The sequence below is a fragment of the Lissotriton helveticus genome, chromosome 3_1, assembly GCF_964261635.1.
Source record: "Lissotriton helveticus chromosome 3_1, aLisHel1.1, whole genome shotgun sequence".
NCBI lineage: Eukaryota > Metazoa > Chordata > Amphibia > Caudata > Salamandridae > Lissotriton > Lissotriton helveticus.
This window is the reverse complement of record NC_136061.1, coordinates 295,971,438-295,988,332: the sequence shown is the minus strand read 5'-3', so window position 1 is coordinate 295,988,332 and position 16,895 is coordinate 295,971,438. Positions and strand designations below refer to the sequence as shown.

Below are 16,895 nucleotides of genomic sequence, written 5' to 3'. Positions count from 1 at the left end.
ATCTCTTACACTCCTCTGTGTTAGGCCTAAGGCTGCTCGCCCTCAACCCCTGGACTTTGTGCACAGTATTACCACCTAGTGGAAATATCATGTTTGAGGAATGTGAGCTGTAGATCATGTGCTTTGCATACTCCTGCCATCTAGTGTTTGAAAGTTGTTTTTCTTCAAAGAAGTTTTTTCTGACACAAGGTAAGGTGACTCCTCCTTTCGGTGATAGTGCCCATGGGCAACTACTCCATTGTTAGATTGGTTTTTTTCACCAATGGGTTTGGATGTGCATTGCTGCGCTCAGGTTCGAAATTGTTCAGGTTCTCCTCAGTGCGCAATCCACTCTACCCACGTCTGTATTGTTTCGTACGTGTATTTCTACATCTCTGCACAACGTGTCATTCGAAGAAAATTTCAGTTTCGATCGGAGAACTCGTGGAAGGTGTCTGGCCTAACCACGTTGCTCCACCTTGCAGTCGATGGCACAGACTCCATTTAAGTTCTGTCCTTGGTGCCACGCAAAATATCTGTGCACAGACTTGCACAAAGTGTGCAACTTGTGCTTATTTCCAGAGCACAATGAACAAGACTGCGATGCGTGCAGAACTTTTCGATCCAAGAAAACGCTCCACAATAGTCTGGCTCGATGTCGTGAAACGTAAAGCCAGAACATTGAATACATGCCAGACATCTTCGATGAAGGATCCGAGCAAGAAGAATTCGATGCACAAGGGGCCAAAGAGGAATGGGAAGAGCAGCCCTTATCCATTCCAGAATCTGACTCGCAGATGGAAGAGGACATACCGCAGGGTCAAGGTCCAGTGAGTACCGAATACCCCTTGCCCAGAAATCTTACTCAAACTAAGCAAAAGGCTTAGGTTCCACCTGTGGGCCAAGGTCGAGTCGGCCACACTCGGTCAGGGAGCCAAAACCTTCAAGCTCAAAGCCGAAGACTGCTTTGGAGCTGAAACCCTCAACGTTGAACTTGAAAACTACTTCAGAGCCGAAACATCCTGCACCGAAAAGTTATTCCATAACAGCACCAAAGTAGTCGATGCTGAAACCGAAAGATGCTCCTTTCAAGCTTCAGTATCCTATTTTCGACTTTCCACCTCCCAAATCGGATCCTAAACAAAAGGAACTTTACATTAATCCTGATACAGGACATCTTCTTACCAAACTGCCTCACAAACGCAAACCTGAGTCAGAGGACATACCATATAAGATTCCTTTAAAAAAGAATGCGAGTACTAACCCTTCTCCTCCTCCTCTTCACCACGTTCCCTGACACCTTCACCACCTTCTTTAACATTAGAACCATTACATATCGCACCACAGAACTCTTCACCCTCATAGCCTGATGATGACATAGATTATGGGAATATTCAATTACCTGTAGATCCATGGAAAGGCTACACTATTGATCCACCTGCAGATAATGACCCAGACTTTTACCCTGCAAAGCCTTCCCCTCCTGACGACAATGTATGTTATTTGGAACTGCTCGCTAGAGCTGCACAATTTCATGGGGTACTGCTACACAATTAATCCCTAGAAGATGATTTCTTGTTTACTACTTTCAGTAGTACACACAGATCTGGTCAGACTCTCCCTATGCGCAAAGGCATGATGAGACATGCAGAGGAAATTTTTAAGGACCCTGTTCGTGCTCATATTCTGATCCCCAGAATAGATCAGAAGTATAAGCCTGCACAGTCTGATCCAGTCTTCATTAAGGGGCAGTTAGCCCTAGACTCCCTTGTCTCTAATGCCCGTAAACGGGCTCATTTAAAACCTCTGGAGATGCTCCAACCTCTGGACAATGAGCCAAAATTAATAGACGCCTCTGGCAAACGGATAGCTTCCCAGGCGGTGAATCATTGGTGCATTGACGACACCCAGGCCCTCTTAGCCAGGTATGATAGAGCGCACTGGGACGAAATGGAGCATTTGCTCCAATATCTCCCAGATGAGCACAAAGCTAAAGCACAGAATTTAATATAGGAAATAAAGCGCTCCTTTAATTCCTCTAATAGATGTGCCTTAGATGCTGCTGATACCGCAGCTCGAGAGATTAACACTAGTGTGTTATGTACAGGAATTTATATAGCGCAAATCACCAAGCGGTTTCTAAGCGCTTGCTTAGGGAACCCGTCCTGGTATTCCCCTGTGAGATAACCCCGGCAGGGTATCCGCAAGGTGAAAGCCAGGCATCCCGCCGCGAGGGGCCGTTGTGGAGATTAAGCAAGCTATTGCCCAGAGTCGCAGAGTGTGAACCCGTGAATCGAGTAGGCACCGGAGCGAGAATTGTCAAGTCCATGGACATTTTAGGACTCAAGACCACGCCGAGCCAGGAATTGAACCCTGGTCCCGGGCTGACCTCTGCTTCCAGGTCTGCCTCCTCTAACCAGTGAGCCACACTTCTCCACTTACTTACTTGTTACTTAGGAGACGTGCCTGGTTGAAGATTTCTGGTTTCAAACCTGAAGTCCAGCAATTCATCTTAAACACTCCATTTTATAAAGAGCATATTTTTGGGCCTTAAGTTGATCAGGCGTTAGAGAAAATGAAAAAAGACACTGAGGTAGCTAAATCTATGAGAGCCTTACAGTCTCCTTCAAACCGGGGCTCCTTTTGTCGCTCCTTTTACCGTGGGGGGTCCAAAACCACATCCTCACACCAATGTTTCTTCGTATAAAGTCAACACTCAACCTTCCTCCTCAAGAGGCTTCTTTAGAGGACTATACAGAGGAAACCATGGCAAGAATAGGGGAAAGAGTTCTATATCCCGTAACTGCCCTTCCCCTAACAAGCAGTGAATTACCTATCTTCCCCCCGATCATATAACACTTGTTGGACGACATCTACAGTTCCTCCCCATTTGGCAATCCAGAACAGACAAATGGGTGTTAGGAATTATCCAACATGGTTATTGCCTGAAGCTTACCATCAATCCTCCAAACATTCCACCTCATTCTCACAAACGGTCAACAAAACATTTGCACATGCTCAAACAGGAAGCCCAGTCTCTCTTGCTAAAAGAAGCAATAGATCCATTATCATTACAGTTCCAAGGGTCGGGCGTTTACTCCTTGGATTTTCTAATTCCCATAAAGTACGGTTCATTAAGACCTATTCTGGACCTCAGACAACTGAAGCACTACATACTGTCAGAACATTTCCACATGGTGACACTTCAACAAGTGCTCCCACTTTTACAACAGGGTGACTTTTCTACTCTAGACTTAAAGGACGCATATTTCAACATTCCAATTCACCCCCTCAATGCAAATATCTCAGATTTGTGATAGCGGGTCAACATTAGCAATTCAAAGTACTAATGTTTGGAGTCACTACTGCTCCCAGAATACTTACCAAATTCCTTGTAGTAGTCGCAGCTCATCAAAGACAGCAAATACACGTCTTCCCCCTACTTGGATGACTGGCTCATCAAAGCCGTACCAGAAGTGTCTCCAACACACTCAATCCACAATTCACCTACTACGTCAACTTGGGTGTACAGTGAATGCTTTGAAGTCCCATCTGCAGCCTTTAAACACACAGCTTTATCTGGGAGCCACCATAGACACTCAAAAAGCTCTAGCCTCTCCTAGTACAGCCAGAATTCATAGTATTCAGTTTCTTCTCACTCGGTTTAAGCCCAATCACTCATTAGCAGCCAGAGTCTTCATGCAACTGCTGGGAATTATAGCGTCTTGCATCATAATCTTACCCCATACAAGACATCACAAGCATCCCCTACAAGAATGCTTTGCAAGTCAGTGGAACCAGTCACAGGGTCGATTAACCAATCTGGCTGATGGTAGACAGCCGCACCCATTGCTCTCTGCAGTGGTGGAACCCACAAACTTTATCCAAAGAGCAGCCCTTCATCAACCCTGTTCCACAGACTGTACTAACAGCAGATGCATCGCTCACTGGTTGGGGTGCTCACAGGATCACACAATCCCATGGCTGTGAAGTCTAAAGCACAAAAATCTCGATATAAACCACCTAAAGCTACTAGCAGTGTTTCTAGTGCTCAAAGCCTTTGAAGCTCGCCTTGTAGGCAAAGTTGTCCTAGTCCACACGGACAACATGACAGCTATGTACTATATACAAAAACAGGGGGGCACTCTTTCCAACTGTCACGCCTAGCACAAGTCATTTGGAAATGGGCCATTCACCACAAGATTAATCTCCTGGCAGAACACCTTACAGGAGAAAACAATCAGATTGCAGACTTGATCAGCAGACCGAGGCAGCAAATCCACAAGTGGTAACTTCATCCTCAGGTTCTTCTCCCCTACTTTCAGGAATGGGGATTTCCTCAGATAGACAGGTTTGCCTCAGCAGAAAATATAAAATGCCCAAGCTTCGTCTACAGGTTCCCACACCAGCTCTCCAAAGGCAATGCAGGCAGTAGTTCCACACCAAAAGCTGCATTACGCCTCCCGTGTCCTCATTCAGAGCCATGGCGAAATCAGGCCTCCAAATCCCAAAGAACTCAACCTGCCGATCTGGCTCATAAAGTCATAGTTTGGTTATTTACACCTATCACCAGACCGTAGGAATACTACCAGGGCATGTTATGCAGCAAAATGGAAGCAATTTGTTACCTATTGCAACAATATCAATACTCTTGACTCTTCTGTACAGAACATAATCTGTTACTTGTTACATGTCTGGACTAGGCTACACATTTATTCAGTTACATCTGGCATCAGTAGCTGTATACTTACACAACAGACAACACTTATCTTTATTCAGAGTACCAGTGATTAAAGCCTTTATGGAAGGATTAAAAAGGGTGGTACCACCAGGAGTCCCACCTGCTCCAGTGGATCCTAAACAGTCCTTACAAGGCTAATGGGTCCACGATTTGAACCAATGCATAGGTGCCAATTACAATTCCTCTCGTGGAAAGTTGCTTTCCTCATCGCAATAACTTCACTGAGGACAGCTGGTGATCTCAAGGCATTAACTATACAAGATGCCTTCTTTCAGCTTCAAAGACAGAGTAGTTCTTCACACCGATTGTAAATTTCTCCCTAAAGTAGTTTCTGAATTTCAGATCAATCAATCGGTTGAGTTACCTGTGTTCTTTCCTCAACCTGATTCTGTAGCAGGACGCACTACATACCCTTGATGTTAGAAGAGCTCTACTATATTACGTTGAACTTTGATAATACCTTTGGAGCGCATTCCACTCGCAAAATAGGGGCTACTATGGCCTTCTTGGGGAATATTCCCCTAGCTGACATCTTTAAGGCAGCAACATGGTCTACATGGTACACATTCACCAGGCATTATTGTGTAGATGTGCGAGCAAGGCAACAAGCTAATTTAGGCCAGGCAGTATTTAAAACACTGTTTCAGACATCTACAGGTTAGCCACCGCTCTGGCAGCATACTGCTTTATAGTCTATGCAAAGCATGTGATCTATGGCTCACATGCCTCCAACGGATAATGTTTCTTACCCAGTATGCATCTGTTCTTGGCATATAGAGCTGTATACAAAATATGCGCCGACCCGCCTCCACAGTCTCCTGTAGTTGTTGCAGTTCTCAGTTTACATACATACGCATGGACATCTCTGTTCTGCACTTACTAACTCCTTTCTCACCCTCTGCGGGAAAACAATCTAAAATTGGAGTCGATGCCCATGCGCACTATCACCAAAAGGAGGAGTCACCTTACCTCGGGACTTCAAAGACTTCTTCGAAGGAAAACAACTTGCAAACATCCGGACCCAACACTAGATGGCAGTAGTATGCAAAACAGCTCTAACATGCCAAGAACAGATGCTTCCTGCATAAGTAACATTATCCATACAGAGCCAGCTTCCTACAGTAATCCACTGTTAGAACTCCCCCTTGTTCCTCACAAGAAGCTTCACAACAGCCCAGATCTTCTCACGCAAAACAACGGAGAACTCCAGCACCCCAGTCCGCAGCAGCTCAATCTTGCAATTTTGCTCCTGATGTCAGTTTGGTTATTTCAAAATTTCTAAAGAATGTATGTGCATTCTATGCGAGGCATGCAGACCTGCAAAGAGTAGCGTTTTGTGCACTATTGCCTTACCAAACATGCTCTCACACAGTCCGTACAAGACATTGTCTGTTACCGCCATCTTCAACAGTCACGCCTTGCCTACACCTCCATTTGGTTACATTTGACTACTGCTGTGGTTGCTTAAGTATCCTTCACAAAGAGAATTACCAAAGGTAACATTTATTTGTAATATAAATGTCCCCATGTTTATAGAAGTTGTCAGCAGCATTTATCTGTCAAAATAATTATTTATGAGAACAACTTGTTTAGGTTTATATATTTTGATTTCCCCTGTTTTAGGTCTGTTTTATTTCTTGGGATCCATTGTTAACTTCAGCCAGGACCCTGATGTTCACTTCAAATACATCCAAGCTGCCTGCAAGACCGGCCAAATTAAGGAGGTGGAACGTATTTGCAGAGAAAGCAATTGCTACGATCCTGAGCGTGTGAAAAATTTCCTGAAGGTAAGATTTAGACCGCAGCGAAAGCATGCTACTGGTATATGGTGGTTGCTGGTATGACCTACACAATTGGCATTTCAACAGTGCTTGCATGATCTTTAGTAGGATACAATCCTAAAATGGTGACTATATAATTTGTGTGGAATTTTTAAAGGGTATCCTTCAACATTTTGGAGCCTGCTATCGTGCATTCTTTAATTGTAAAGCCAATAAAACATTTAATTTTCCTAGTGAAGTCAAAAAAGTTCTCTCTCCCTGTAAATAACTATTACAGCCAGGTAATTGCTAGTTTAGAAGGGCTGCTGTTTATTTGAACATTTAGCTAACATTTTATGGATTCTGGCACATATCACCGAAACGCTTGTTGAATGACTAAGTACAGTATGTGTAATACTTTTCCTACTACTCTTACCTTGCACTCAGTGCTTATCCCAGAGTGTACCCTGCTCACTACTTTCAGACAGACCCAGAATAGTCGAATACAAAAGTGTAGCAAACTGTTCCCAGCTTATTTTAGTTTGTATTTTGCAATTTTACTTGGCATGGAAAGGCTTAGACAGAATAGCTCTAAAGAAAACAGGTCATATATCTCTCAATAGCAAAATAAAACAGCTTACTGTACAGCTTGTATGAATTAATTCCGATTTGTTTCCAAAGAGGGTGTTCTGGTACTGGAAGGAAGAGGTTGTAGCAGGTGGATTAGTCCAGTTGAAAGCCTAGTTTTCTGATTTTTCCTTGAAAAGGCAATCTGAGATATGAAATGAAAAGGTACTTGTAAAGCGCATGGCTACCATGAGGCCTCCCAGTGCTAAGAACCTCGTCTGAGTAACCACTTTAACTGGATGGATATAAAAATGTTTTCAGATGCTTACGAATAGCCAGATGATCTTCTTTTAACCGAAAATAGTCAGGAAGGGTGTTCCATCTTCTGGAGGCAACATACCGGAATCGTTGGCCTCCACTTCTGGTCTTGCAAATTCTCGGAATAGTGGCCAGGCGTTTGTTTCCAGAGCGTAGAGCTCTGTTGCGATGATATGGGACAATGATTGACTGTAGGATTGGCGGACTTTTGGCAGCCATGATCTTGTGGGTGACACACAGGGCTTTGGACTGAATCCTCTGTGCGACAGGCAGCCAGTGAAGCGAAGCTATGGCTGCTCGGGCTGCACAGTTCTGCACTGCCTGGAGTCTCATTATTGTGGATCGTGGTGATCCGACATAAAGAGCGTTCACGTAGTCCAAGCGGGAGAGGATTAATGCTTGGACCACTAATTTCTTAGTCTCCCAGGACAATATCGGAAAAACGTTCCTCATCATCCTTAGTAATCCAAAGCAGCATCCTGCAACCTTCTGCGCTTGGACTTTCATCTTTAGTTTATTGTCCAGCCATACTCCCAAGCTTTTTATTTCGTCTTTGGGGGTTGGGGCGCTGCCCAGACAATTAGGCCACATGGAGGTGGACCCCTCTGGGAGAGGTTTACTCAGAAGCATCAATTCTGTTTTTGATCCGTTTAGTTGAAGGAAGGAGCGCTCCATCCAGGCTGAGATTGTTTTAAGACAATTGGGTAGATTGTTTGGGCTGTGTCCTGGTTGGTTGAGGGATACTATCAATTGTGTGTCGTCAGCATATGTAACGATTCGGATGCCAAAGGGCACAACTATTTTGGCCAGGGGGCTCATGTAAATATTAAAAAGGGTGGGGCTCAGGGATGAACCCTGTGCCACCCCACACCTCGAGGGCATGCTTCTAGAGGTGCAGTTTTCCTCGAAGACCTGGAATGAGCGGCCGTCTAGGAAAGACTCCAGTCACCTCAGTCCAACCCCGATATCCCTGCCTCTCTAATCCTAGAGATAAGCAGATAATGGTTGACGGTATCGAAGGCTGCACTCAGGTCCAGGAGGATAATTGCTGCCGAGCCTCCGGAGTCAATAATATTTCTGGTTTCCTCAGTAACCGCAATCAAGGCTCTCTGTGCCTTGCTGGGGTCTAAAACCTGTTTGCGTAGAGTGAAAAGAGCTGTTCTCTCCCAGATATGTGGACAAGATGGCATTCACATGTTTCTCTGTGATTTTAGCAATTCCTGGCAGTAATGAAATCTGGCACAGATTCGGCTCTAACTTGGTCTGACGAAGCAACTCCTCGCAAGGCGAGGTTCGTACATCAAGTGCTGGCCTAAAATTAAGAACTCCGCCACAAACGCACTGAATCACCAGCTCTGGCAGGAACTGTGAAGCATACCTACCTTGCCGGCCAATGCCTACCTGGAGGAATCACTCGCCATAACGGGATTAGTCGACCTATAGGAAATCCCAACAACGCATTTGCACTTTAAAACCATCACTAATAAGGTTGTCGAACTCTCCTTTGTAGAAGACAAAGCTGCATTTGCACACAGGAACCATGCATGGATGACACTATCCAATTATAAATCATTTGGATCACTGGCATACTTTGAACTAGGGTGCTCAAGCTAGTCTAAAGAAGCCTCCTTAAAGCACAGGTTGGAATCCGGTCAGCCACACCTCATCTTCCACCATGGCCGAGAAAGAACTACATGAATTCATGCCAGCTATGTGGAGTTTGAAATGAGGACATTGAACACATATGTTCCTGCATAAAGCTTAATAAGGAAAGGATTGACCTGCTAAAAACTAATTTTAATGAACGTGGCATACGCACACGGAGACAAGCACTACTGGCATGCTTCAATCCACTGGATCCACAACTGAATGGAAAGCTTGTCAAGTTCCTATTTTTAGTAGCATCCTAGCAAAAGATGCTTGTTACTACAACTAGCGTACTAACTCTTCACAGGCCCCCAGCAAATAGACTCTGAACACTTTGTACTTTTAACTTGCGCACATGTGCACCGATACTTAACCTTTTAACAGTGCATTGCTCAAAGTCATTTAATCAAAACATTTCACTTAAATGCATTTTTGTAATGGTTTTAATTAATCAAATACAATAAAAAAAAATACTTACTCATACTTACTGAGCGCTCTACAAATCTATGTCACATTACATGCTCGGTGGAACAACATGCTTGGCTGTGGCAGAGTGGAGCATGTGTGAATGAAAGTAGAGAGGAAAATCTAAACCTCCTCCCACTCTGGACTAAAATTATCAACAGTTCACTTCAACAAGGGACCATCCCCGACTCCCTCAAAATTGGTCAAGTCACACCTCTACTAAAGAAACCTACAGCCGACCCCTCTGATCTAAATAATTACCGTCCCATTACCAATATTCCGACTCTTGCCAAATTGTTGGAAAAATGCGCACAAATACAATTGACTAAACACATTAATCAGTTTGATCTACTCAACCCTCATCAATCAGGCTTCAGAGCAGATCACAGCACAGAAACTGCTATGACTCACATAATTGATGACGCCCTTCAAATCCTAGATCAAAACATACCTGCCTCCTTATCCTTCTTGATCTCTCTTCTGCATTCGACACCGTCAAACATGAGAACTTACTGGATCTATTAAACACAAGAATGGGTATATCTGGAACTGTGCTCAAGTGGTTCACTTCCTTTCTACACAACAGATCGCAGAAATTCAAGAGTAACAACTTGATGTCTTCGCCATCACCTGTATCGCTAGGCGTCCCACAAGGATCCTCCCTATCCCCAACTTTGTTTAACCTAGTTATGGAACCTCTCACCACCTTGCTACAAGCATCCAATGTTCACTTCCACATGTACGCCGATGACACCCAACTTTATCTCAAATTACAATCACCCAAAGACATAATGCTTTTAAACTCAACGATCAGAAGCACCCAATCCTGGCTGGCCGCTAATCATCTCAAACTCAATGCTCTCAAAACAGAGTTCCTCCTGATCTCACCTCCTGCGAAGCTCACTACCGCTCAAATCTGGCTTAAACACCTAACCGCACTCAATGTTCATCCCACAATCGTGGACTCAGCAAAATCTCTAGGCATAACTCTGGACACCAACCTCAACATGCAGGAACACATCAACAAAGCAACTAAGGGTGCGAACTACCAGATTAATACCTTAAGGAAACTCAAACCCTTCCTTCCAGCCAAAGATTTTCAAACTGCGGTACAAGCACTAGTCATCCCTCGAATAGATTACGGCAGCATCGCCCTCTGCGGTCTCCCCCTAACTACTACGGCACCCATAAGAGCTTCTCTAAACGCCGCAGCGAGACTCATCACTGGATCTAAAAAACACTCACACATTTCCCCTGACCTGAAAGCCCTGAACTGGCTGCCTTTTGAAGCCAGAATACATCTGAAAATAGCCTGCATGACGCACAAGGCACAAACAATCTCTTGCTAAAGCCCCAAAGATTCCGCAAGGAAAAAACCTATAAACGCTCCTTCTCAGGAATGGCACCCAGGATCTGGAACGCACTCCCCCCTGAAACCAGGCTCATCTCCTCTTCCATACTTTTTAAGAAAGAAGTCAAAGCTATCCTCATGGCTAAATACACTTGAATTATTACTGGGGATGATATTTACAGACACTGTACCATTCAGTCCTACTGATCTTTTTGCATTTTTGTATGACTCGTGTTATTGACCTACTTGAGTGTTTACGCTACCACGTATTTGTACTTGTATCCTTATTGATGTATCTGTCTGACTATGCTCCCGCATGTACCTTCCTCACCCCAATTGTTAGTTACTCACAGGTCGTTCCTTTCGTCTGTAAAGCGCTCTGATATCTGCAAAGATCTTGTTCGCGCTATATAAAACTTTCAAAATAAAAATAAATAAGATGAGTCTAGCATTGTTGAAGGCCTGATGAACTAAGCACAGAGATTTAAACAGCGATGTTGGTGGATAGGGAGCCAGTGTAGTTTCATGAAAATTGTGATAGAGCTGCAGGGGGCCGGTTGGGAAGATTTAACATAAGAGTAGCGGCAGCATTTTGAATAACTTTTAGACTGAAAGTGGTGTGCTTGAGTACCCATGTAGCGAGTTCCTGAAGTCGAGGAGAGACAGTTAGGGACTGGACAACAGTCTTTGGTGAAGGGAGAGGGATAATATTTCTTAGTATCCTCAAAAGGTGAAAACGTGGTTGCAACTCATGGTTTGTTTTGAAAAATAGATGGCAATGAAATAGAAAACCAGAATTTGTAGCTGATGGATTAGAGATGAGGGTAGTCCCAAGTTCTGAACACCATTAAAACAAGAACCAGATGGAGGACTGAATATCAAGGATGAGGACTTCATCTTGTCCTTGTTAAGCTTGTGACATTTATTATTTATCCAGTCAGGGACTGAAGTCATGCAGGCATTGAAATTATATTGAAGCCAAAAGATTTGACAATAGCTGCTATAAGGGTGATATTGAAGCTGGCAAGGATTTGTGAAGAGCACTAGGGTCCCTCGCAGGTAACTGGGACAAAAGAGTACCTTAAGGACAATAATGTAATGGACTGAGTTCTAGTCAGAACTAAATGATTGCAATCGAGCAAGGGTTTCTTCCAAAATGGTATGCGAGACCATGTCCGAGGCTGCAGGAAGATCAAGTAGAATCAGGGTAGAAGTCACTCTGACCCAATATCAATCAGGTCATCCAACATTGTCAGCAAGGCAGTTTCAGTGGTATGCACTGGGTAGAAACCAGATTGGTTAGGACCTAGCTGAGAATTTACTTCTATATAGCAGAACAGTTGATTTTTGTTCCAGAATGTTCATATTATAAGCCTACAGACGTGTAATCTGCAGTAAGCGTGTTGGGTAACAGCAGGACTAGTGGCTGTTTCCAAAGGTCCAGCCCTGTAGTTGTACTGAGGAATATGTTGCAAAGATCTAATGAGTCAGGGCAGATAGTATCTGCTGCTACAGATAACCTATGGGGCGTAGCTAATTTAGTTCTAGATTTGATATCACTAAGTGAGGAGAGAATGTTCTCAATAACACTGAGAACTGAGAGAGGGTTATTATTGGATAGAACTGGCACAAGCCCCAAATAAGGGTAGGATACAATGTCAAAGGACGATTCTTTAGGGAATATGAAGTAAGCCTAAGTCATTGTATCATGAAATAAGATACAAAGTTTAGGCTAGAGGTCCTGGCAAGTTAGTTTGACATTGTTACAAGTTGAGTGGTGAGTCTTTAACAATGGCGAAAATTTCACTAGAGAAATTATCAGCTAACTGTATCCCAATTTCGTGAGAGATGTTCTGATGGATACATCTGCCAGTGGATTCCTCACCTTGTGAATATCCCCTGCGCCAGCAACATTCGGAAACTTTTGTGGCTCTCCACACCGATGACTACGTAGACGACGTCACAAAGGCACAACTCTGCTCGCGACCTCGCTGACGTCACTGGACCCATAAGGGAGCCTCAGTTCCCTTTTATGGTGTTTGTCATCTGACCATGATGTCGAGGATTGTTCTTCCTGTAGGAAGATGAACCCTAAGGCTTTGAAAGAAAGGGAAGCCAAGCTGTTTATGGCGCAAGTTAGAGAAGAGAGATCGGAGGAAATCGAAGGCCAGGTCGAGGTCGGAGTCAAAGTCGACATCAGGTCATGTTTCAAAGTCCAAGAAACATAAGAAGAAGAAGCGGCATGGCTCTCGGCGCCGATCGGAGGAAGTTCAGTCGTCGACCTCGAAGGATCATCGGAAGGACTATATATCTCCCTCTCCATCCCCGGTGAGAGTTGTTGCTCCAGTGGATTCACCGGCGCAGTCACCAGCACTGAATCCTTCCCCTTCTTCGGTACATTCCTTGGTTCCTATGGAAGAGGTGCCTGTACCTGAAAGGCCATCGACTCTGGTGGATACACTGTCGGCGCCGGTAGGCCCGAATCCGGTGGCTCCTATGCCAGGCGAGTACCCTCCATTTCCTGGTCCAGGAGTTGTCGCCAGTCTTCGGGCTTGAACTCCTCCGGTAAGAGGCACAAGAAGTCGAAGAGACGACATCACTCTTCTGACCCCCCCCGCGCGAAGCGGCTGAGGGTTTGGGGCGACACCGCCCCCGCGGCTCCGCCGGAGCCGCAGGCGTCGCAGCCTGCTCCATACCCGCCGGTCCCTGAGCAGCACGCGACGCCGGAGGAGATTGAGGCCTTCCCCTCGGCCATGAGGTTGTTCACTCCTCCGTCGGGTTACGCGGCGCCTTCGGGCCAAGTGGCCCCGACTGGGTCCCCCAGCGGGCCGGGTGCTTCGGTCCCGGCGCCGTCGGGTGCTTCGGCTCCGTCGGCGACTTCGGTCCAGACGCCGCAGGCCCTGCCGGATCCGGATCGCCACCGGTCGACCTCACGACCTCGCCGGCCCCCAGGGTGTTGCCCCCCGTGCCGTCCCAGGACGACGGCATCCTAGGATGATGCCGTCCCCGGTCCTACCCTCGATTCGGGTCCGGCGCCGGAGCGGCGCCGCTCTCGACGCCGATGGGAGAATTTTACTTCTACGACCCGGCCCCGTCCTTTGAGCCTGAGTATCAGGCAACGAGGGGGATTGGGAGGGGTCCGAGGACCCTCTGACACGTGAGTGTCAGTCTTTTCAGGACTGGACAGGTGAGCTTGGGGAGGCCAGTGGTCTGGACACTTCGACCGACACTGGTTTTGTCTCCCCTCCTATCGTGGCTACAGAGGAGGGGGCTGCTTATAGTGTGGTGCTGACGTGGGCTGCCAAGGCCTTGGGCCTTGAGCTCCCCGTCGCGGCCGTGAGGACTAACCTCCTCACAGAGATCCTTAAACCGAAGACAAGCTCGGCCGAGCCTCTGCTGCCTTTTAATGAGGCCTTGTCGGACGTTCTTCTGGGCACTTGGTCCAAGCCCACTACAGGTCAGCCTGTAGATGGGAACGTGGCCAGGCGCCACCGCCCGGCTCCGGGTGACTCTTACTTCCTGTCCACCCACCCCACTCCCGAGAGCCTGGTTATCCAGGCCTCTAACTCCCAGACCGCATTCCCGTCGGCTCCCCCCGATCGGGAATCCAAGAGTTATGAGCAATACGGGAAGAAGGTTTTCTCCTCCCTGAGTTTGGGGTTGCGGTCAATCAACAACGCATGCCTCTTGGGCCGTTACACCCACTCTATGTGGGACACGGTCACGGACGTGCTGCCACAATGTCCGGAGGAGGTCCGGACTAAACTCGCCCAAGCCCTTGCGGAGGGTCGAGATGCGGCACGGTATTCCATCCGGTGTGGGCTGGATACCACAGACTCACTGGGCAGAGCGATGGCAACGACAGTGGCGATTGGTCGCCACGCATGGTTGAGGTCTGCCAACTTTTCGGCTGATGTCCAAAATTCCCTTATGGATATGCCGTTTGATGGCCGTCGCCTCTTTGGCGACAAGGCAGACAATGCGCTTGAACGCTTTAAGGACTCCAGGGCTACGGCCAAGTCCTTGGGCATCTCGGTCCCGTGCCAGCAAACGGCTGCCTTCCGCCCCTTTCGTGGTCAAGGAAGGGGCGCCCCCACACGTCCTGCCAGCCACGGGCCGCAGACTACCATCCAGCGCGGTGGTCGACGTGAAAACCGCCGTGGCGGCGATCGGGGACAATGGCGAGGCCAGTCCACACCTACCCCTGCAGCATCCGCCTCAAAACCCTCCTAGTCCGTGCTTTCAGGCCCATGTGACGCCAGTGGGGGTCAGGGTCCGCCATCACCACCACCACTGTCGCACTGTCATATCGGACAGGTGGGTGCTGCAAATCGTCCAAAGGGGCTACTCCGTCCCCTTCGAGGCGTTCCCTCCAGCCATGCCACCGCAGTACCACCGCGTGTCGGGGGATCACTTGAAACTTCTACAAGAGGAAGTTACGGCCCTCTTGGCCAAGGGGGCCATCGAACGCGTTCCTGGGCCAGAAGTAGGGTGTGGTTGTTACTCCCACTACTTTCTGGTACCCAAGAAGGGCAAAGGGGGCCTATGCCCTATCCTGGACCTACGGAACGTCAACGGCTTCCTTCGGAAGGAGAAGTTCAAGATGCTGACACTGCCTCAGGTCTTAGCTGCCCTAGACCCTGGAGACTGGATGGTAGCGTTGGACTTGCAGGACGCTTATTTTCACATCCCCGTCCTGCCGGCCCACCGGCGTTACCTGCGGTTCACGGTAGGCCACAAGCACTTTCAGTTTACCGTGCTCCCCTTCGGCTTTACCAGCGCCCCACGGGTGTTCACGAAAGTGATGGCGGTGGTTGCAGCTCATCTGCGCAGGTTAGGGGTTTCAGTCTTCCCCTACCTTGACGACTGGTTGTTAAAGGCGGGCTTGCCCCAGACAGTCGCCAGCCACCTCCATACTACTGCCGACCTGCACCTGCTGGGGTTCTCCATCAATGTGCCGAAGTCACACCTGTGTCCCTTTCAGAAGCTCCTCTTCATCGGAGCGGTTCTAGACTCTGCGCAGTTTCTGATTTATCCTCCCAAACAGCGGGTTCGGGATATTCAGGCTCTGATTCCCATCTTTCAGCCTTTAGCTCAAGTCTCGGTCAGGTTGACGCTGCGGCATCTGGGGCTGATTGCCTCCTGCATCCTTCTGGTGCATCACGCCCAGTGGCGGGTGCGGGCTCTGCAGTGGGACCTTAAGTTTCAGTGGGCCCAGCATCAGGGCAACTTGTCCGACCATGTCTTGATTTTGGAGGGCACTGCAAGACAAATGCAGTGGTGGCTCACGGACCGCAATTGGGTCAGCGGCAGATCCCTCTCCCTACCCCAAACGGAGCATGTAGTTGTGACGGACGCGTCCCTCCGGGGTTGGGGGGGGCCACATGGGAGAGGCCGAGATCAGAGGCCTCTGGTCTCCAGCAGAGTCCCGGCTCCACATCAACCTTCTGGAGCTGCGGGCGATCTGGCTTGCACTGAAGGCGTTCCTCCCATTTGTCCGGGGGAGTTTAGTGCAGGTGTTCACGGACAACACCACCGCCATGTGGTACTGCAACAAACAGGGCGGGGTGGGGTTGTGGACCCTATGCCAGGAGGCTCTGCGCCTCTGGCAGTGGCTGGAACATCAGGGCGTGACCCTGGTGGTTCAACACCTGGCAGGTTCTCTGAATGCCAGGGCGGACAAACTCAGCCGTCGGTGCATGATGGATCACGAATGGCGTCTGAACACGGACGTGGCGCAAGGCCTCTTTCAGCAATGGGGAGAGCCTTGGTTAGATCTATTCGCCACAGAAGAGAACGCGCTATGTCATCAGTTCTGCGCGTTGGAATTTCCAAGGCGGCACTCGCTCGGAGACGCTTTTCATCGCGAGTGGAACTGCAGTCTGTTGTACGCCTTTCCGCCTATACATCTTCGGCCCAGGGTGCTGAAGAAGATCAGGCGCGACCGGGCCCAAGTTATCCTTGTGGCTCCGGACTGGGCACGAAGATATTGGTATCCAGAGCTACTCGGCATGTTTGTCTATCCCCCAATTCGTCTGCCTCTTCAGGAGTACCTTCTGTCGCAGCA

General features: G+C 47.7%; 1 protein-coding gene across 1 annotated transcript in view; it reads left to right on the top strand.

Annotated features, from left to right (window-relative positions):
• The window catches only part of CLTC (clathrin heavy chain), a 987,367-nt gene that overhangs the window by 517,369 nt on the left and 453,103 nt on the right, over positions 1-16,895 (top strand). The window contains exon 14 of the mRNA XM_078679837.1: positions 6,344-6,507. Within this exon, the coding sequence (XP_078535963.1) occupies positions 6,344-6,507 (164 nt within the window). The remainder of the gene's footprint in view (positions 1-6,343; positions 6,508-16,895) is intronic.